This window comes from Cynocephalus volans, chromosome 12 (assembly GCF_027409185.1).
Source record: "Cynocephalus volans isolate mCynVol1 chromosome 12, mCynVol1.pri, whole genome shotgun sequence".
Classification (NCBI taxonomy): domain Eukaryota; kingdom Metazoa; phylum Chordata; class Mammalia; order Dermoptera; family Cynocephalidae; genus Cynocephalus; species Cynocephalus volans.
Genome location: NC_084471.1, coordinates 22,986,935 through 23,010,180, shown reverse-complemented (window position 1 = coordinate 23,010,180; position 23,246 = coordinate 22,986,935). Strand labels below are relative to the sequence as shown.

Sequence of the window (23,246 nt, the reverse complement as noted above, 5' to 3'; positions counted from 1 at the left end):
GAGCAGGCAGAGAAATAAACATCTTTTTTATTTTAAAAAGTCACCTGACTCCAATAAAGCACACTCATGTAGTTCGGACATGTATTTTTGGAGTAAATGCTCTTTTTATCTATGTACTTGGTCTATTAAATGCTGCTCTGATTCTTATCTTTGGGCAGGCTTATAGGCATTATAAATGACCTAGCCAATAAAGAGGGGGAATTTATCATCTTTCTTCTGCCTTTTTTTTTTTTTTTTGTCTTTAAAAAAATAGTACAGATATAGTCTGTAGAAGATCAGTAACAAATCTGATTCTCGTGGGTGGCTTGTGGCTGAAGTCTCATTACTACTCGTTCTCTTACCACCTCCCCGTCCTGCCTGACTACCCTTTGCCAAGCTTGACAGGGTGAATGCTGGACCCTGTTGCATTATACATTCAGTGCAGTCACAAGCTTATCAGATGACCCAACAGGAAAAATGATAGAATGGCTTGTATATTTCCATTGCTGTTTTAAAAAATTAATATATGTAAATGTTCCAAAGCCTTTGGACTCTTCTGTAAGGTATTTAGGTTTGCCCCAAATAGTAGCCCTTTGACCTAAAAGAATCGTATTAGCTTCCAAAGATCCCTAACTCCTATCCAGAGAGAGGCTGTAAATATAGGGGATTTGGCTCTAAGGAAAGGAAAAAGAAATCCAAGCCTCTTGTCTGTTATCAGTCCAGGAGGACTTCTTTACTGCAATGTAGGGCTGTGTGCTGCCTCCGTTAAAAATAAAAGGCTCAGTTTTATATTCCCTTTAGGCATGTTATTCCTAAAAATGTAATCTATTAGAAACGTGATGCTATTATTATAATATTCTGGTCTGGGGAAAAGCAGGTGTCTCTGAAGTAGGCCTGTTTCATTTAATTCCATCTGATTAAGTTGTCATTAGTACAAATTCCCTCCTGGATTTTTACTGGCTCAAGGGAGAGTATGTGTCTTCTATTCCTCAGGGTATGCTCACAGCATCCAGGTTGAGACTCTGCACATGGTGGGTAATTTGGGTAATTTATAAAGGCCTACTGAAAGTTAGCATGTTGGGAGCGAGGTCCTTTGCATGAGGTCTTTTCATTAATCATCACCTCTGGATTATATCACCTTTACAGCTGAGGGTACCAAGGGTCAAAGAGATTAAGCAGAACCTTCCCAAGACCCACCTTGAGCAGCCAAGGCAGAAGGAGCAAGACTGTGCCCACTTGCCTTGCTGCGCTGCTAGCTCTTCCCAGGCACCTGGAACCTCACCTACCATGAGCCAGCATTTTGGAGGGAACCTGAACTTATCATCAGAACAACTTTCTGTATAAGGAACTCACCTTATAGTTCAGATATTAAGTTGACAAGTGAAGGCCAGAAATGCCCAGTGGGATGGTCCATATTCTCTTTATTGATTTGCCTGTGTAGTCTGTAAAAGGACTTTTGCTCAGTAAATAGCAGAAATGGAACAGAGTAACAATGTATCCAACCAAAATCAATGCTAAATCATTAAGCCAATGTTTTCTGTTTTCTTTTCTCTGTCAGTGGAGACTTCATTAAGTAAGCTCCACTCCTATACTAAAGAGACAAATGGGATGCTCTCTGGTTAGTTGGCTTCCTGGCTTTAACCTGTCTAAGTAAATTTCAAGATTGCCTGTTTAGGGAAGTTTATTATGTGCAACATGGGAGCACAAACCTCATTATATGAGAGAGAATCGTAGCTTTTGTTGAGAAGAGAACTCTACATAAAAGTTCATCATCATTGTCATCATAGTTTTCTTCTTTCTAGAAACTACCACTTACTTGGGCCCTTTGTACATCCAAGACATTGTACAAGCAGTTGATATTCATGATCTTGTTTAATCCTCACTGCTACTTTATGAAGTGGGTACAATCAGCTCAGAGAGGTCACTTGCCTAGCAAGATCTATACAACTGGGATGTGAACTTGCTTCCAGCTGACTCCAGAGTCCATCATTGTATACTAAAGTTTATCCATCAGGTGTTGTAAAAAGGGAATTTCTTAATTAATTTAAGTTTGTTTAGAATACTATAACCATGATATTATTGCCCAAATCACCAACAACGTGTAGTATCTAAAGAGCATCTGATTCATCATCACTTTAGAGATGAGGCTACTAAGGCTTGGTGAGGTTAAAGACTTGTCCCAGGCCACACTGATGTGTGTGTGATGACAGAATCAAGAATCCAACTTACATCTCATGCTTCCCAACCCAGTGGCTTTTGCGCTGTGTTTCCCTTTTGCATGGTGGAAGGGGATCCTCAGCGAAGTCTGAGTATGGCACAGTTTAGAGACAGGTGTGTTTGTGGAAGAGCAGCCCAGGTGAGCCCTCACTCATCATCCTGCCATGGAGAAACAGACTTTTGTTCTAGAGCCGCTCACCTGGGAGGCGGGAACAGCATGTGGAATGACAACTTTAGCACAGGGGGCGCCTGGCTAGCTGTGGCCGGGTCTTGAGGGGGGGATCAGATCAAGGCTGTTTTAAGAGGTACGTTTCCTGTTTCTGTCATAACACATTGCTACAAATTTAGCTGCATAAAACAACACAAATTTATTACCTCACAATTTTGTAAATCAGAAGTCTGGGGGAGAGGAGCTCAACTGGCTCCTCTGCTTAGGGTCTCCCAAGAGTGAAATCAAGTTATCGGTCAGCCTGGGCTCTTATCTGGAGCCTCTGGGATAGAATCTGCTTCCAGGATCGTTCAGGTTGCTGGCTCAATTCACGCAGTTGTAGAACTGAGGTCTCCATTTCTTTACCGGCTGTTGGTCGAAAGTCATTCTCAGCTCCTAGAAGCTTCCTGCATTCCCTGGCTCCTGGCCCTTTTCATCTTCAAAGCTAGCAATGCCTAGTCAAGTCCTTCTATACTTTGTATCTCTGTCTGAACATCCCTTCTGCCGCATCTCTCGCTTCCACATGGAGAAAGTTCTGTACTTTTAAAGGGCTCAAGTGGTTAACTTGTGCCCATCTGCATAATCCAGGATACTCTTCCTATTGTAAGGTCTGTAACCTAACTTACATCATGAGAGTCCCTTTTGCCATGTAACATATTCACAGGTTCCAGGGATTAGGGTGTGAACATCTCTGGGGGGCAATTCTGCCAACCAGAAAAAGACACCAACTGTTGACCGTGTGTATGTGTGTGTGTGTGTGTGTGTGCGCGTGCGTGCGTGCGTGTGTGTGTTTCTGTCATTGTCTGTGCATGCACACAGCATGCACAGGCACGTGTGATGGAACCTGGACAGACCACACTTTTTCCTCCTTCTGCTCGGGCTTCCCAGTGAAGGCCAGCCTGCACCCTCCAAGCCCCGTGCCCAGCCAGTGGCTTGGGGTTTTATTTTTAAGATTTTTTAAAAATGTCTTTCTTCCACCATAGTGTTTAAAAATGCCCAGCTCCTCTGCTTTTCATCACTTTTACGTTAGTCTTGTGTGGTCTTCAAGAATGTATTAATAACATTTGCTATCTGACTGGCAGCTTCTCCAAAGCATTTCAGACACATCATCTTTTATGAGCCTTCTAACCACGCGGTGAGGTCAGTAAGAGAATGATGATAATGATGATTATCGTTACTATTACCCCATTGTTATAACCCTGGAAAATACGGCTCAGAAAGTTGAGTGACTTGTGGAAGATCATGCAGCTGCGAAGCAACAGAGCCAGGTTTTAGGTACCTGATTACGAATCTCAGCTTCCTTTGCCACACCAACCAGCCTTCCCTCACTCCTTTCTCACTTCCTTTTGCCCTGCCTCATTTTTCAGTTAATTAATCAATCATTTCCATTACCTTGTTCTATTTTCTCTTCACCATCTCCATATTTCATCTAAATTGTGGTGCCACAAGCTGGATGCTGAAAGCTGCTATTTCATTCCCATAGGGTATCTATGCCTGACTTTTTACAGCTTTATTTGTTTTTATCCATGCTGAGCACTGTACTCAGCTGGATTTAATTTATAGTCATTGCACACAGAGCCCAGATTCTGTGAGAATGTGAACTTTGCAAAATGTAATCCGATTAGTGCTGCAGACTGGAGATGTGTAGGAGGTAAAAGCTCTATTATAAAAAACCTTTGGGCCAATGTCCTCTTTCTTGAATGAGTTTTAAGGCAATCAGACAAAATAAAGCCATGAGCCATGGGAAGACCACCAGCTTAGCTTAGGAAGTCTAATTTATGAGTCCACTTAAGGACTAAATCATTGAACTTAGATAAGCAATAGTTGCTGGTGAAGCACAACTAACTTTGAGTTGAAAAGCAAAAAAGACAAATGTTAGAAGGCAAGCTAGTTGCTCGAATTCTTATTTTTGAAAAAAAGGGGAAAAAAAGTTGTAAGAATAGCCAGAACTTACTGTACACCAGACACTGTTCTGAACACTTTATGTGTATATTAATCAGTTCATCATCAGCCCTGTGAATTGGTTATCATTATCATGCCCATTTTACAGATATGGAAATTGAGGCACAGCAAAGTTAAATAACTTGCCCGAGGTCTCACTGCTAATATTAACAGGGCCAGGATTTTTATCTAGGTACTCCAGCCCCAGACTTGATGTTCTCAACCACTGTGTCATGCTGCTTCTCTGAAGCCCATCATCTCACTATATTTTTAAGTATTTTTGAAAAGATGGTGAGGGGAGGAGGACTGGGGGAGAAAGGATAAAGGAGATGGGAACATTTCTCCCTTCTTGAGGCTTTGGACCCTTCTAATCTACTATTCTTTTCTGGCTTCATGACCTTGGGTAGAATCTTTACTTCTCTATGTTGGGGTGGGGGCTGAGTATGGGAGTGGGTTTGGGAGTATCCTCTGTGAGGGGAGGACCCTAGAGAAGCTGTGAGATTCTTTCCAGTTTGAACATTAAGACATTCTGAAGAAAGACAGCCACTACCAGGCAGAGTTGGGGTTGTGGTGATTTATACCCTTGGCTTGCTCATTATGGAGACTGAGTGCCTTGATCTGCAGTTTGCAAGTGGGAGGGCTAGGAAAGCTGATAGTATAAGTCCTAGATTGAGTCTGAAGGCCCAAGAACCAGGAGCAGCAATGTTGAAGGGCAGAAGATGGATGTCCCAGCTCAAGCAGAGAGCAAATGTGCCCTTCCTCTGCCTTTTGGTTCTATTCAGGCCCTCAGTGGATTGAATGGTGCCCACCCACACTGGGGAGGCCATCTTTACTCAGTCCACTGATTCAAATGCTAATCTCTTCTGGAAACACCCTCACAGACACACCTGAAAATAATGTTTTTCCAGCTAACTGGGCATCCCTTAGCCCAGTCAAGTGAACACATAAAATTAGCTATCATGTTACTAAAAAGGATAAATTGCTATGTAAATGGTTTTTTAAACTGGAAAAAAAAGACCAAATTTCATGGGTTTTCAATTAATAAACCTAGACGGCATTTAGATATTTTTTCTCCAGAGGAATTTGTCCCTTCTGTAGCCCTTAAATGTAATCCTCATTATCAACTACTTTATGCAGTGATCTCTAAAATCAAGAGTGCAAAATCTGTATTTTGGTCCTGGCTTTATTCACTGGCTGGGTAATCCGGATTGGATAATTATCCACTATGGGCTCTTTCAAGATGAGTAAAATGCGAATGGTACCTGTTCAGTCTAACTCACAGAGATGCTATATGATATATGTCCTTGGGAAAAACTTTTTCAGTGCTGTAGATACTTGAGGTAGCATGATCATTTTAAAGTCTGGTGTGGTTTTTGATCCTTCTAGTGGTTTTCTATGAACAGTGATTGAGAATTGGTCACTTGAAAGCCAGATGTTTGCTTCAGAGAAGTCAGTGGGACTGAGGGACCAGGGAGGTAGTTAGGGAAGAAACCATGGCTTGAAAATCACTTTCAGGCACTGTTGTTGTTTTCCTTGACTTGGCATCATTGTGTGCACTGGCCAGAGTGACATGTGTATGCCATGGCACCATGAGAACCATGGAGTCATCTTGAAAAGTGAAAGAGCCTGCTGTCTGCTGTGAGGCTGGCCAGGGAAGGTATGAGAGGCAGGAAGCAAACCCTAGCATCGAACTCTCTGTGCACACTTAACCCACTGGGATGTGCTGTCAGCTCAGCCCCCTTGCCAACATTAACTACAGTTAGAGCTCTTTTCTGACCTCATAGGTTTTCCCATTGCACAATGAGTTTCTAGAACTTAGCTAGAAAGGAAAAATAAGCTCTTTGGGTGTACAGTTGAGCTAGGCATCTATAATTAACAATAATGTACTGCATCTTATTGTATGGCTAGAAGAGAGGAGATCGAATGTTCTCATCTCAAAGAAATGATTAAGTTTTGTGATGATGAATATGCTAATTATCCTGATTTGATCATCACACATTGTATACATGTATTGATATTCAACTCTGTGCCCCACAAATATGTACAATCAATACATTTCAATTAAAATATCATATTAATACACACACAGAAAGAACCTGCATAGTGTAAGAAGTTAAGGTCTCTGCTGCTTTGATTAAAAGACTGTCAGCTTCCTTTTCAGAGCCTTCCAACCTTATGACTGTTTGGTCACTTACTGGTATGTGGGTGGAATATCTCTCATGGCTGCTGTTTCATAGATGATAGTAGTGAGGCCACTTGGTGAAATTGAAACAACACTGGGGTTCCAGCTCTCTTTTTACCATCTGTGAAATGGGGCTCCATGCATGCAATGAGCATGCTTGGCATAGGGATGCCATGATCGTGACTCTGTGCAGACTTCCCTCCTGTGTTTCAAGTGATGCTGACGTACTCTACCCTCTGGTCTTTCTTCCTTTTACCACAGGATCGATAAACAGATAAGCAGCTTTCGGAGATGGTTACCCAAGAAGCCCATGAGGCTGGACAAGGAGACATTGCCAGACCTGGAGGAGAATGACTGCTACACTGCCCCTTTCAGCCAGCAAAGGATCCATCAGTGAGTGTTTTCTGTTTATGCCCTGTCTTGCTGAGGATGTGCAGCATGGTGGGGCCTTACCCTGCATGCCTTCGAGTCTTGGCGCATGGGAGGAACAGCATAGTGCCCTTCTGTCCTAAAGTCCTGTGAGTGTTCTCATCCCTTTCACATCCCCCGGCTGGGGGAAGCTAACTCCTGTAATAACCAGTCCCCACATCTCACTGGTTCAGAACGCTGCAGTTCATTCATCTGTGTGTTGGGCGAGTGATCTTCTTACGGTCATTCATAGACCCAGGCTCCTTCTGTCTTGTGGCTCTGCCAACTCCCTGTGCACAGAGTCCCCTGCTGGCTGGTCTGCATCTATCCAGCAAGCAGTGGAAATCGTCTACACCTTTTCCCTTTGAAAAGAGGATTTTAGGTTTTTTGGTTTTGGACCTCAGTTTACTTCTCAGTTCTTCTTTCTTCAGCAATTCATCAAGTTGCCCCAAGAAACACAAAAGCACTTGGCAATGCACTTGCTGACTCATTTATCAGACTGTCCTGGAACAACAATTTGTCACTTTTGATATGTGGGGAGAAAAAACAAGTTGACTAAGTAACTGAGCCTATGAGGAATTGCAAAAGTGATGGCCAATTTACTCTGAAGCTTCTGAGATGACAAGAAATGATGGCTGGAATGCAGGGTAGGTGGTAGGAGAGAAAAGCAGGCCAAGGGCTGTCAGTGAGGGAAAAACAGCCTCTCAGAGGGAGCATAGGTCAGATTCGCCCCACCATACTCTCAACCAGACTTCAGGAATGCCTGGTCCTCCCTGCTCCAGCCGTAGTGACAGGGTCAGTAAATGACTTACCTGAGGGGAGGAAATGGGTGACAGATTTTTTAAAAATCATGTTGCTGATTTTGAGGAAAAAAAAACGACAGTGGTCATGGAGTTGCAGGGAATGCAAGGTGTGGGCATGTTTCAGCGACAAAAAGTCAGTTAAATTCTGTGGACTTCTAGGGGGCAAAAGAGAGAAGAAAAATCAAAGAATCGATGTTCTGCATCAGAATGTATAATGCTCAGTAAGATCTGTCTAATGCAAGGGAAGCTCCTGAAAGATCCAAACCTTGGATCCCCATGAGTCAGATTGATGCCAACTCAGACACATTACGTGAACATTTGAAAGGTCATTGGAAAAAGCATGAAACTCACAGCCCAGCCTTGAAATCCTAGGTAAATCCTCCACAGAAAATTGGAAACAAGAAAGACTTCATATTAATTCAGAGATCAGGATCTATGGGTATTTTCTTAAGACAAAAAGACATAAAAAACTGACCTGTTCCACTCTTAATTTAAACACTCACCATGCCTATGTTGTTCATCTCAAAAGGTTTTTTTAGACAAGTGGTTGTTTTTTAAATTCTGGGCTGGAATCTGGTTTACATGCAGATATTCCTTTTGCTTTTCACCTACTTGAGAGAGTGCCTAGCACAAAGCGGAAGAGTCTCAAATATTTTGGATGACGGATGGATACGGGGAGAGGAGGGTGGTTGGAAGGATAGATCGATGGATTGATAGATATACAGGTGAATGGGTAGATGGATACATAAATGGAGGAATCAATGAAGTATATGGTGTGCACTCTTGGGTTTTGTTTTATTTCAAAGGAATATAAGAGATACAGGTAAATGGAAGAGGAAAGTTTCCCACCACTCCTCTTCATGCTAGTTATATTCTTTGCTGTTCTTGTTTTAGAACAACGCTTCCCAGCATGGTTCTCAAAGTCAAGCACCTGGGCAGCCATCAGGAGTTCTAGGAACCAGAACTAAGAAACATGTTTTTACAAATATTCAAAAATATATAATAAGGGAAGGATGATAGCGTTTGGGATAGAGATATTCAGCCATCTCTCTCACATATTTGAGAAGGCTTTTTGATGTGTTTGTGTATTGATTTTCTGAGTAATTGATTCGTTCAATAGTCACTAATTCAGTGTTCACTTCTTATCAAGCACTGTCTGGTATAGAGGATATAAAGATAAATAATTCATAGTCTTGACCCCAGCCTAGTGAAGATGCAGACCAGGTTAAATAACGGTAAGCAGTATGATGGATGTGACCTAAAAGAACAGGTGCTCCATTCTTCAGGTATAGTAAGAGGTTGGTAAGTGATGAGGGTTGATCACAAAGAAGAAAATGCTTGATATGGACCTAGAAGGATAAGACTTGCCCAGGTAGGTAAAGGGAGAAAAGCATCCCAAGAAGAAAAAAACAATGTATGTATGAAAGAACAAAGGCATGAAACAAGATGTAGTATTTGAAGATCCACAAGTAGTTTTCAGTGAATAGGAATATAGGCTATGAGAAGGACCTAGCCCTGTCATTTGAAAAAAGAATGATCAGTGGAAGATGAGATTCCCAGACAGGAGGAAAAGGCAGAGGCACAGCTGGAGTGAAGCAAACCTAAAAGCCAGACCTCTGTGGGACCAAGAGAATAGAGGCAGTTCCATCATGCAAATGGGAGATAAACATTTTAAATGCATCTTAATGTTATGGGCAGTGGGAATTTCTTTCTCTTTGAAAATTGTCATGCCAAAGGGTAACATCCCTTTAATAGGTGTGTAAAATTTGACGATGTTGGCTGTCAAATTGGAAACAATTGTTTGGTACAATAAAAAAAAAAATTCCCTAATGATACTTTGAGGGTGATATTAATGGGTTTAAATTAATCAGAAGTAGATGGTTAATGAGCTCTGAAAGTTATAACATTACATACTGGCGTTCCAAATGCATTCCCAAATCCACTGTGACTTCTCGGTTTTGCAGAGTGTTTGATAATGTGTTTGTCTTGTAATAAAAGAGAATAATAGGAATTTAAGTGTTTTGGAGGTGGTGGGACATGAATGTAGTAGGAAAAAGAGAGGAGGGGATTGAAAGTTTAATGAGTAATGATCAATGTGGAAAAGAGCCTTAAAATGCTCTGTTCTCTGAATAAAATCCAGACTCTTAAATTGACTCAGTAGCTCCTGCATGCGTCCCTGACTGTGTGCTTTGACCTCCTTGACGCACCTTGCCACTTTGTGTGCAATCCACATGTCTCTTCCTTCTGCTTGGAATGCCTTTTCCCTTAGGCGCCTTTCTTCCAGGTTTCCTCAGAGACATTTCCTCCAGAAAACCTTCTGTGATTTCCAACCTCCACCCCCAATTCTGGGTGAAGTTCACTCTTCTATGTCTTGGTAATATTTTTCTTTTCCTTAATTAACAGTATATGCCATAAATTTTAATTGCTTTCTCCTACTTTATAAGTTCCTCGAAAGACTATGTCTGTCTCATCCGTTTTTGAATCCCATAGTCAGTGCTTAATAATGGTTTGTTAAATGAAAAAATAAATGAATGGTTAGAAATGAAAATAGGAGAATCATGCAAGTAAAGAATAAAGAGGATGTGAAGTTAGCTGACTGCACACTCATCTCAAACCAAATTTATGACATCTTCTCCTTAAGTGTGGTCCATCTCCATTGTTTCCTGTCTCAGTGATCTGCACGAATGTTTGTCCAGTTGCTGAAGCTGGAGTCTGGAAGCTATTTTAGACACCTCCCTCGTTTCTACTTGCCACATCTTATACATCTCCAAGATCTGATGATTTTATATCCTAAGTGTCTCTTTACTCTAGCAACTTCTCTCCTTCTTTGCCACCATTATCTCCCTTCTGAAACCCAGAAATAATAAAACAGGTCTCCCTGGTTCTGCTCTTGCCCAACTCCAATCCATTCTGTCAAGTGCATACAGAATGATGTTTTGAAAATGTGCATCTCATCATGTTACTTTACCCTGTTTAAAAACCTTGGAATAAACACCAGAATTATTGACATGACCCACAAGGTCTCGAATGGCCTAGCCACACTGCCAGCTCCTCTCCAGAGTTATCTGCCTTTAGTGCCTTGCACCCTTCATTTATTATGACCAGACACATACCACCTCTCTTCAGGTCTTTAGATGTACTCTGACTCAGGGAATTTGCACATGCTGTTTCATTTCCTGGAATTCTCTTCCCATTCCTTCCTCCTTCTCCTAATTTAGTCTTGTTGATCCTTCAGAAATCAGTTCCAAAGACTTTTCCCAGGAATGCCTCCCCTGACACCCCCTGCCCCTCTCTCCGCCAATCCTTCCAAAGATCAGGTCTCTTTGCTGTATAGTCTTTTAGCAGCATGTTTCCTATATAACATTTTTCCCATTTGAAATTTTATAATTGAGTACAATATGATCAATGCCTATCTCGCCAGGTAAACTGTGTTCTCTATGATGGGGTCGACCATGTCTGATTTTGCTCATAATCATATCTCCAGTACCTACCACAATGCCTGACGTACAATAGGTGCTTAATACTTTTCTATTAAATAATGGAGTAAAGATAAAAGTAATAAAAACAACACAGAATAATCATCATAAATCTTTGTACTTGGAGCTGCATTGTGCAAAATAATTAAAGTTGAGAATCGATTAAAAAAAATAACCTAGCATTCTATTTTAACATATATCCATGTTTGAGAAACAATAACAGCAAACCTATAAGTATACATCTCTATAAATCAGTGTACGATGCTATTTGGTTATTTTATATGGTATCACCATAGGTGGCACTACAGGTGGGAAAACTCTTACTATACGCCAGACACTATTTTAAGAACTTTTCTTTAATCCTCACAGTAACGCTATAAGGGAGGAGGTATTATCATTGTCACTATTTTACAGATGTGGAAAGTAAGACACAAAGAGGTTAAGGAACCTGCTATAAGTAACACATCTAGGCTAGGCCACCTGCCTAAACAACTCTCATATATTTATTAGTGCTTTAAAACTGTAGGCATTTATTGGTCATTCACACCACTGTCTAGTGTGGGTCACCCTGGGGGAAGGAGGCACAATGTGTTTGTTCCATAAAGTCATTCGGGTATCTAGGCTCATTCTATCTAGTCATTCTGTCATTCCCTAAATCCCTTACAGACCAGGGAAAAGAGAGATGAGTGATTTTTTTAGGAAGTTTTTATGGGCCAGGCTTAGACATGGTATCCAGCACTTCCACCGACATTTCATGGGGCAGCGCTCAGTCAGGTAGTTATTTCTAACTCAAGATATGCTAGCATAACTAGTCTACCTGTTTCCCAGGAGAAAAGGGAAATAGCGGTAGAGCAGAAATTCAATTATATACAGGGAGGCTCCAGATCGCATACCCTTCAGCATTGTCTCCTATTCCCAACCTCAGCACTATTGACATTTGGGGCTGAATAACTCTGTTGTGGGGACTGTTCTGTGTAGGATGTTTTAGCAGCATCCCTGGCCTCTACCCACTGGAAGCTAGTAGCAATCCCATTACCCCTTAGTTGTGACAATCAAAAATGTTTCTAGACTGCCAAATTTCCCCTGGTACTGATAGTAGGGTGGGCGCAAAAATCACATCCTGTCTTCCCACCTTGAGAGCCGTCCTTCTACTGTCTTTCATCATGTGACACCCTTCAGGCAGGACTGCCCGCTCTCTGTGATGAATTAAACCCTAGTTGAATGTGATGACTATGACAGACAAGTCCATTTACGAATTAATTTATTCCTCTTCACCTCCTTGCCTGTGAATGTTGCCCTGCTTAAGTATCGCTGCCCTTCATTCTTAAAATGGCATTAGCAGTAACACCCTGGAGGCAAGTACTTTCTAAGGTCAATACCCATAACAGAGTTTTTGTGTTGGTAAACAGAGAAAAGGAAATATGCAAAAGAGTTATGTCACTTTTTATAATAGATATGCAGTATATGTTTTTCAAGAATCAGATCAATTCTGAACTGCTTTTCAGAAAAAAATGTGCTAAATACATACAGATAGAAAACTGTTCCTCGCTGCATTTTCTTTATCTTTAGCATTACTGTTATTTTCTTTATGTTTGTGAAAACCTGTAAAAAAAATGAGGTGAAATTAGATATTGACCACTTTCTAATAAAATAATCTGACATTTATGCTACATTTATGTGTGTGATGTGTAAATATACATTCATTCATCACCCGCTTCATGCCAGTTGTTCTGGGTGCTTGAGAATCAACAGTGAATAAATAGGCAAAGAACCCTGCCCTCCTGGAGCTTACATTTTAGCTGAGGGCAACTGACAATAAATTATAAACCAGTGGTTGTCAAACAGGTGATCTGGCAATGTCTGGAAACATTTTTGGTTGTCACAATTTGTGAGTGGGGATTGCTACTGGCATCTAGCAGGTAGAGACCAGGGATGCTGCTAAACATCCTATAAATGCATGGGACAGGCCCCACAGCAAAGAATTATCCAGTCCCATAAGTCAATAGTGCAGAGGTAAACCTTTTTAAAAAGTCAATTTGAAAGCATGCGGAAAGGTGGCAGATACTATGAGAACAGAGAAAAAGAGAAAGAGGGTGAGAGGAGTGCTCGCTTCGGCAGCACATATACTAAAATTGGAACGATACAGAGGGTGAGAGGAATGGAGAGTGCTGGCATGGGGTGGGGTGCAGGCTGTATTTTTAAAAAATAGTGTTTATATTCTTCAGATTAGGCCTCATACAGAAGATGTGATTGGAGAAAGACTTGCAGAAGGTGAGAAGGGGCAGGATTGAGTTACAGGAAGGGAAACAGCCAGAGCACAGGCCCTAATCTGGGAGCAGATCTGGGTGTGTTTGGGGAAAAAAGGGAAGACCCTTTGGGCTAGAGCAGGAATAACGAGGAGGAGGAGGGACGTAGTGATGAGTTAGAGAGGTGAGAGGGGGCCCAATTATATGTGGTCTTGTGGGCCATTGTAAGGACTTTGGATTTCACAGAGAAATGATATGATCTAACAACGTTTGAAAATATCATCCTGACTGCTCTGATAACATACTGTAAGAGCAAGGGTGGAAGGTAGGACCAGTTAGGAGGCAACTGCAGTCATCCAAGTGAGAGATGTTGTATGAATATATTTTTTTCAAGTATCTTTTCAAAATCTATAATGGAAATATATGCCACATATAACTCAGCATTGATCTGTTTCTTTGCGGAGCTTGGTTGGTTGCACACAGAACATTTTAACTCGTGTTGTGTGCATATATAAAATAGACATTATGAAAAGAGCCCTTGAAATGAAATCTGCTCACATGCTGTTAGGCTCCTACGTAGTCTCCTACTAGACTGTGATCTACCTAGGGGCAGGAACTATGTGCCTGGCAGTGAGTGGCTCCTAGGGAATGTTGGTAAGACCAAACAGAATAGGAGAGGAGAGGCAGAGTTGGTATTATTGCCATTGCTGGAGGACATAGCTGGGGCTCCAGAATCAGATTCTCGCATCTTGAAGCAGCATCTCAAAAATCCAGAATATCCAGATGAAAAGTGAGAAATGCAGTCACTAGTCACTCATTGTGGTTTCCATGTTCAACTTGAAAGAAGGAAGGAACAAAGGGAAGGAGGTGGCAGTAGGATTTGGAGATATTAAATGAAATGAAATATGTAAAAGACTTAGTCCAGTACCAGGCACATGGAAAGCACTCAATAGCTACAATAAATTATGACTGTTATTATTATCACTATTACCATGAGCCAGGAGTACATTGAGAATCCTTGGGAGACTCTCTGAAAAGTTGTAGTCAGTGTGTAAAGGGAAAGTTTGAGGTGACAAAGACTGATTTTGCAAAGGTTAGTATCTGACCTGAACTGTATTAACAATACTTTTAAACTAAATGTTACTCAGTGTCCCAGATACATTGCCATTTAACATTTATCAGTAGCATAGCATACGCCTATTTGTTTTCTAAACCCTCTCAGCGTAGATTCCTGAATATACCGATTCTTTTAGCATGTGCCTTTTACTGTATTTTCTTTTCAGAGTGTTTGGAGTTTTTCTGTTGGTTTCATTGATCTGAAATCTTTAGAGAATCCTTTAGGCAAAGAGATAGCAAGATTGATTTCGGCAGGATTAACATTCTTTTAGTGCCCCGATGACTGAAGGCAGTCTCAGAACACTTGTTTTATTGCAGTTACTTATTCAGCATTAGGATGCTCAATATGCAGGTTGTTTGTATTGATCTGTAGACTCAGGGGAAACATAGCTCTGTTCTGGAAAGGTTTAGACTGAGATGAAAATGAAACAAGCCACACAGCCTGAGATTTGTGTTTCTAAAGGTCATGTGGCTCCTTTCGAGCAGGACATAACTCAATGACTTGAGTTTCAGGGACAAAGAGGTTGCATAATCATAAGGGAAAAGTATACTTTTGGGTGTCTGGAGATCCAGTAGTTAGTTGGATGTGTTATCTTACTGTCTGTGAGAACATCTGAGAATAACTCACTTGGAAATATTTTATTGCACCTATCCATGTATATTCATGTATGTATATGTAAGTTTTTATTTAAATTTTTAACTTGAGCATGTTAAATTTGATGGTCAAGGGGCTATTTTCCTCATCAAATGGTAAAAAGAAATTTAGAAGGAAAAAGGAAGATTTGCCAAATTTAGGTATCCTAAAATAAGGAAGGGTTAACAGAAAGAGGAAGGAAGGGGGCTAGGATCGCATCTGTTGGTGGGTTGTACGTATGTAACACTGTACATTACACCGGTGGAAACGATAGCGGCCAGAGGGAGCAAGGGAGAGCAGGGGGCCAGGAAGCCATTATGCCTCGTAGGGTGGTGCTATGTGCCAGCCTCTGTGCTGCATGTCCCCCGTCATTATCTCTTTTGACCCTTGCAATAGCCCTGCAACATAATTTCATTATCCTCATTCTACAGAAGGTGGAACAGAGGCTCAGAGACATTTTCCAGGGCCACACAGTAACAAGTAGACTTTGGGAAGAGAACCCAAATTCTTCTGATTGCAAACCCATGCTCCTTCCGTGACACAACAGCGGACATTTACTGAACACTCAATAGACACCCAGCTGCCGTGGGACTAGTAGTTTCATTTTCTCCATGTAGAGATGGAGAAACAGAACACAGAGAAAGTAAGTCACTACTGTTGTATACAGTTGGAGGGAGCAGGAAACCATCGTGACCAGCTGAAGGGGGGCCATTTGTGAGCCTAGCTCTAAAGGCCAGGGCCTTGACAGGGCACTTGTTACTCACACCTAAAAGTGGCACTGGGGAGGAGAAGGGGTTAAACCTGCAAACTTTATAGATGGAAGTTTATTCATATGACCGCTAATTCAGGACCATGTCTTAGGAATGCCTTTATCCCTGAGGATGAACCCAGTTCGTCTCACTTCCACTTTCCTGATCCCTAATACTACACCCACACCATGGGTTTTGTGTTTCCCACTCCAGATTAATGACATCACCACTACATGCTGACCAACCTTGACACTACCATCTCCTCACTGCCCACCGTCACCACCAACTCCACTTGGTCCCGTCTCCTCCTTTCTGACCTCACTGCCATCGCCTTAGTGCAAGTGGCCATTAACTCTTGCCTGAACAATTTTAATAGTCTCCTTTCCTCCTCTGTCTTTTCTTCCAAATCTGTTCACCACACTCATGTCACAGGTCATTTGGAAGGCTCCTCCCTCTGGCCCGTATAGCACCTGTGTACAATTAGGAGGAGAACACCCTTCCTCCAGGTGTTCCCAGCCCCATGGGTTGTCAAGTAGAGTATGGGCAGGATTTCACCCCCTCCTCACCCCCTGGCCACGCACCTTCAGCAGTGAATAACATGCAACACCATATGTAGTGACGTTGCTTCCTTGCTAACAGCTTTCACTGGTTCCCTAGGGTCTTTGGGATAAAGTTCAGTCCCTTTAGGATGGCACACAAAACTGCTTTTACAGCCTCTTCCCGTCTCCCCACAGCCTCTGGGGCTGGATGCTCCTACAACATGGCAATGGCGGGTACCTAAGTGTTCCATGACTGTTGTTCCTTCTTCTTAAGTTGTGCTCTTTCCTGTCACTCTCTGGCAAAATTCTGTTCTTCCCTCAGGAACAAGTTCAGGAGTCGTCTTCTCAGGAAACGTCTTATGTCTCACACAGACAGCGTTAGGGTTCTGGGCCCATCAGCCTTTCTAAATACTGGGATTATGGCACTGACTGTATTGCACCACAGTCATTTGTTTCCACGTCTGTGTGCTGCACAAGGCCCAATTCTGCAGCCAAAAGTAACTAGGCGGGAGTTCCAGTCTTTACTTGAGTTTCTCAAGGGCACAAAGGGCAGCCACTTGCATGGTCCCCAGCAACTGCTATTATCCTCCTTTCCTCTCCTTCCTTCACAACCTCCCTTACTCAGGCGTCAGCTTCTTTCTACCTGACAAAAACCTTCCTCCTCCACCTCAGCCTGCACAGCTTTTCTTTCCTTTTCCTTTATTGCTTCTCCCCTTCCCACAAATCTCACCCCTTTCTCCCATCTCCTTATTGTATGGATTGACACAGCTTCTCCATCAGGAAAAAAAATTCATCCTCTTGAAAAGAGGATAAATGAGGCCATAAATTACAGGATCATCTCTGTTGGGTTAGGGAGCGTGCCAGGCAGATTTATGCTAGGTTCTGCTGCAGTAACAAATCACCCTCGAACCTCAGTGGCCTGCTCAAAGGTTGGTTTCTGGTTCACGTAACATATTAGCAGTGGATCAGCCGAGGCTCTGCTTCACCCGTCTTCTTTATTACGGGATCTGGGCCAAAGAAGCAACCTGTATCTAACACATGCGTTCGTTTTTCTTTTCTTTTTTTTCCTTTGAGACATAGTTGATTGTACGTACATATCTGTGGGATACAGAGTTAAATATAAATACCTGCGTAAAATATGTGATGCTCAAATCAAGATAATTAGTACATTCAACATTACGCAATGTAATCGTTTTTGGTAGCCCTTTACCAATTCTTCCCTTATTTCTTCCCCCTCCCCCTTTCCCACCTCCGGTAGCCTCAATTCTGTCCTTTCCTTTTGAAAGCTCAATGTATTATTGTGCTTATTATTTCTTTCTTTCTTCTGTTATTTATTCTTTAGCTCCCACTTATGAGTTAGGACATGTAGTATTTCTCTTTCTGTGCCTGGCTTATTTCACTTAACATAATTTTCTGTAAGTTCATCCATGTTGCTGTGAAGGCAGCATTTCATTCTTTTTTATGGCAGAGTAACATTCCATTGTGTATATGCACCACATTTTCCTTATCTAGTCATCTAACAATGGACATTTAGGTTGGTTCCAACACTTGACTATTGTGAGTAGAGCTGCAATGAACATGGGGGTGCAAGTATCCCTTGGACATGATGATTTCCATTCCTTTGGGTATACACCCAGCAGTGGGATTGCTGGATCATATGGTAGTTCTATCTATAGTTGTTTGAGAAACCTCCATACTGTTTTCCATAAAGGCTGCACCAATTTCCAGTCCTACCAACAGTGTAGGAGGGTTTCTCTTTCTCTGCGTCCTTGCCAGCATTTGTTATTCTGTCTTTTTGACATAGCCAGTCTAATTGGGGTGAGATGATACCTCAGTGTGGTTTTGATTTGCATTTCCTTGATGCTGAGTGATGTTGAGCATTTTTTCATATGTCTCCTAACACATGCAGTCTCATGGTAGAGAAAAAGTGATGGCAGAGTCACACGTTGGCTCTTGGAGTGTCTTCTCAGATGTGGTGTATATCACTTCTGCTCACATTCCATGGACCAAAATAGGTCTCATGGTCAAGCATAGTGTCAATGGGGCAGGGAATTATACCCCCCCCCCTCTAGAGAGGGGGATTACAAGTCACATGATAATTGTAGGGACATATAATCCTCACATGGATGAGCAGCAAGTGGGGAATAATGATGTAATATATCCAGGAATACCCCGTTTTATTGTTTTGTTTTGTCATGTTTATATATCTCATTGGTCTGTGAGCTCTTCTGGGGCTCAGGTGGTGTCTTATACTGATTTTGTTTTTGTTTCTGTTTTTATTTATGATCCACAAGTAATAATTGTACGTGTTTATGTAGGAGGAATAAGTTCTGGTACCTTGCATATTAGGATGACTAGGGTTAACTATAATGTATTGCATACTTCAAAATAGCTACAAGAGAGGTTTTTTAATGTTCTCATCACAAAGATATGGTAAATGTTTTGTTTCATTTTAAACACAGAACATATTTTTAGAAAAGAAAGTTTCCATGCAAGTTAAAAAAGACCTGGGCAGAAGAGAGAAAAATTTTGTAGGGTAGAAACCAGACTTGGTATTGGAATATTTCACAATTCAAATTCAGAAACCATCTTTACACTATGGCCATGTTTGTGTCAGATTAACAGGCAGGACAGGTAGATGGCTGCTTATGCAGTGTGTGATTTCTAGGACAGAGAGAAGGCCTCCTCCCCAAAGACCGTTTCTTTCTCTAGCTCCCTGTACCACTCTGCAGGTTCCTTTCAGGAAACCTGAAATGCAGCAGTTATTTTAACAGAGAGGTTCCTATGGGGAATTGAAGGACCATAATGTCACAAAGGAAACACTGAAGTCACACCAATAACAACTGCAAAAAGTGAAGCAGCTACTGTCCAAGGCCTGGAGGAACTAAAGGAAAAGGTTGGTGTTCTCCAAGAAGCTCAGAGGAGAACCCCAGATCTCTGCAGAGGATTTGCTGCCCTGGCCGGTACCTCAGGGGTGTGGCGCAGTGCAGTGAGGCTCGTTTGGGGGGTGTTTGGTTTTGTTGTTGTTGTTTTAAGCTGGCTGGAAACTGCCATTGAAAAGTTGAAGGATCATTGCTGGTGTGACACTGACAGGAACAGACAGGGCAACGAGGGAGCCCAAGTCCCTCCAACCTCTTCTTTCCCTTCCAGTCTCCCTCTACGGCCCTGCACTGACAGAACATATCAGACAGAGAGATGGCAAAGCAGAAATGTAGTTGCAGAGTCTCTGCTCCAGCATCACAGAAAAGAGGATAGAAGGGGCAATCAGAGAGGTAACTCGATAGACGGCATGCACCCTAATAGCTGGAATTTTACAGTTTGGACTTTAATACTTCAGCTAAAGTCATTCTCAATCAAAATTAAAATGTCCTTGGAAAGATGAAAATGTTACTCTTACAATTTACACCCCATTATGAATAGTTAAAAATAAAGAAGAGGAGAAAGGAAGAGGTATAAAGGGGATATTTTGGCTTTAGCAGGGACAGATGGGGGGGAGGGGCAGGGAGGCCAAAAAGGAAAAAACAAAAGCAGTGGGATTGTGGAGGATAAACTTTACCAACTTGCAAATTTTGCAGATGTTTGGCAGAGTTTCTAGGACTTTGCAGCTCACAGCGATATAAATGAACTGCAGGGAGGTAGATGGATCCGTCCCTTCAGTCAACACTTGGGACAACTGAGCTCCGATAAGGGAATATAAAAACAAGACCCATGACCAAGACCAGACTAAGATGGTAGCCATGGATGAATCACCAAGTGATAAATTTATGCAGTGACAATTGCCTAGGTAATTCAAGCAAAACCTTACTATTGACTGAATTACAATAACACCCTAATTAGTAGAAAACTGAGGGCCTGGTTCATTCTAAATTGGATTTTTTTGGTCTGAAGATTCATTAGTAAACCTTTTATGTTTCCAAACTTGTTTTACAGTTTTTTGAAAAAGTGATTTCTTTTTCATTCTGCCTCACTTTTGAATAGCAAATAAAACTGATCTCATATAAATCTGAATAGTGCGATGCTTTCATGTTTCCGTTCTGAATATCTATCCAGTTCAGTCCACATCACGCACTGGTTCTGTGACAGGCACTGTGTAGGTAGGACAGGACAAAGATGAATGAATCACAGTTTCTGCCCTTAAGGTTAATGGCTGAGCTTACACAACCTCTGATTAGGAGCACAGGCTCTGGGCCCCAAATCTCAGCTCTATAGCTCACAAGGCAAATGATTCTGAGCTGTACTTTCTTCATCTATAGATTGGAAATAGTAATGATACCCATGTTGTGAAAATTAACAACACAGTATATCAGTGCCTCTGGTAAATGTTCAATAAATGATATTTTGTTAATAGTGTTAGAGGAACCTGACATATAATTAATTAGAACATTTTAATATATGTGAATTCTGTTGATTTTCATTGCCCAGTCTTAATGATGGAGATAGTTCAGGACTGGTCTGCAGTGTTACTAATTCCAGGATATCACTTTTTTCTCTTCCTCTTTTCCCCTCCTTCCTACAGCATTCTTTTTACTTTCCTTTCCCCCATCCTTTCCCCTTCCTGCCTCCTCCTCTTCTTCCAGAATTATCCAGATTACCATCTCCCCAGTTCCCTTGGTTCTGTGTACATACAGCCAATGTCAAAAGTACTGTTTGGCCTACTGTGTCATACCAGTAGGTTTTCAACCTCTGACCCAATTAATGCATATTGTTTTGTTAGGTAACTGACTTAGAAATATTTATTGACTCAACTAGTCATTTGCCAACCTTTTTCTACCATGGTAGAAGTGTGATAATGTTTACTTAGGAAACATACTCCCTTGTGCTTTTCTCTTTTTCTCTGCTTTTGCAGAAAATACACTAGAATACACAGAAGTAAAGTGATGTTATTATAAAGGTACCTCACATCTATTCTAATTTAATGTTTAAAAATCATTCCCATATTTAGGCACCCTAACCATTATTAGTGTCAAACTGATTGCAACACACCTCACCACTGTGACATCACCATGTCACATCAGGATGTTGTGACACCTGGGTGAATAAGACTCCCGAACTTGACTATTACTTCTTTCTTGAGAACTGGCCTAATGTCTGTGTACCTTTAGAACCAGCAATGCCATTTCTAAGTATGTACTTCCTCAAGAAACATTTGCACGTGTGTGTTTTACAAAGTGTTCACTATAGCATTTTTTATAACAATAAAACATTGGAAACAACCTAAATATCCACCAGCAAGAGAATGAGCCCATAAACTGTAGGGTCCTCATGCAATAGACTTCTAAGAATCAGGGAATATGATTGGGCTAGAGCTGCTTGTGTTCACACGAATGAACCTCAGTGTCAAGCAGGCAAAGCAAGTTGCAGGAGAATAAGAATAGCGTGATACTATTTCTGTAAAGTTTTAAAACATACAATGATGTATTTTTAGGAATACATACATGTTGGGGATTATAAAAAATTCCTGATAGTGGTTACCTCTGGGGTAGAGGAATACAATTGAGGAGGGGTACACAACTATTTGCAAACTTTTATTTCTTAAGTTAGTTCGTGGGTATATAGGTGTTTGATGTTATTCTCAGTGCATTTTTGTGTATCTGAAAGTGTTTTTTGAAAGAAAAAGACCCTCACAAGACCTGATTTCAAAATAGCAGGTACTTCTACATTGGGGCCTCACTGGACTATGGCAGTCAGTAATCTCTATAAAAAGTGACAAATAGAGAGCTAATAATAAAAGTAATAAAACTGGTATGTATGAGCATGATCTGTATATGAGTACACTGCAAACAATATGGTGGTTCCCCTTTATCCTTGGGGGATGTATTCCCAGACCCCCAGTGGATGCTTGAAACCATGGATAGTACAGAACCCTATATACACTGTGTATTTCTTATAACACATACCTATGGTAAAGTTTAATTTATAAAGTAGGAACTGTAAGAGATTAACAATAACTAATAATAAGATAGAACAATTACAATCATCAATCACTTAATGACAGGGACACATTCTGAGAAATGTGTGCTTAGGTGATTTCATTGTGTGAACATCATGAAATGTACTTACACAGACCTAGATGGTGTAGCCTACTTCACAACACCAGCTCCATTGTAATCTTATGGGATCATCCTTGTATATGGAGTCCGTTGTTGACTGCAATGTCATTATGAGGTGCATGACTGTGTAGCAATGTGCCAGCATCACCACTCTTGTGCTTTGGTGCCATTTTTAAATAAAATAAGCATTCCTTGAACACAAGCACCATGATACCAGGACAGTCAGTCTGATAACCGAGGTGGCTACTAGATGACCAAGGGCAGGGAGCATCTACAGTGTGGAGGTGCTGGATAAAGGGATGATTCATGTCCAGTGCAGGACAGGATGGAGCAGTATAGTGTGAGATTTCATCATGCCACTCAGAATGGCATGCAATTTAAAACTGATGAATTGTTTATTTCTGGAATTTTCTATTGAATATTTTCAGACCACAATTGACCCTAAGTAACAAACTATGTTAAGTGAAACCATTAATAAGAGGGGACTATTGTATCTACTAATCCTCAGACATCCTTCTTAAGTAGGTATTATTGTCCCCATTTGAAAGATATGGATTGTGAAGCTTAGATAAATTACTTTTCTAAATTTAAATGTGCTTGGCCGAACCAAGACTCTAACCCAGGTTTGTTTTATCTTTAAACAATAAAATAGATATTATTGTATTCCTTCAAGATGTCATTTCTTCAAGATATAACCC

The 23,246-nt window shown here is 41.3% G+C and overlaps 1 protein-coding gene across 1 annotated transcript in view; it reads left to right on the top strand.

Annotated features, from left to right (window-relative positions):
- The window catches only part of ANO4 (anoctamin 4), a 196,115-nt gene that overhangs the window by 68,865 nt on the left and 104,004 nt on the right, over window positions 1–23,246 (top strand). The window contains exon 7 of the mRNA XM_063115638.1: window positions 6,789–6,920. Within this exon, the coding sequence (XP_062971708.1) occupies window positions 6,789–6,920 (132 nt within the window). The remainder of the gene's footprint in view (window positions 1–6,788; window positions 6,921–23,246) is intronic.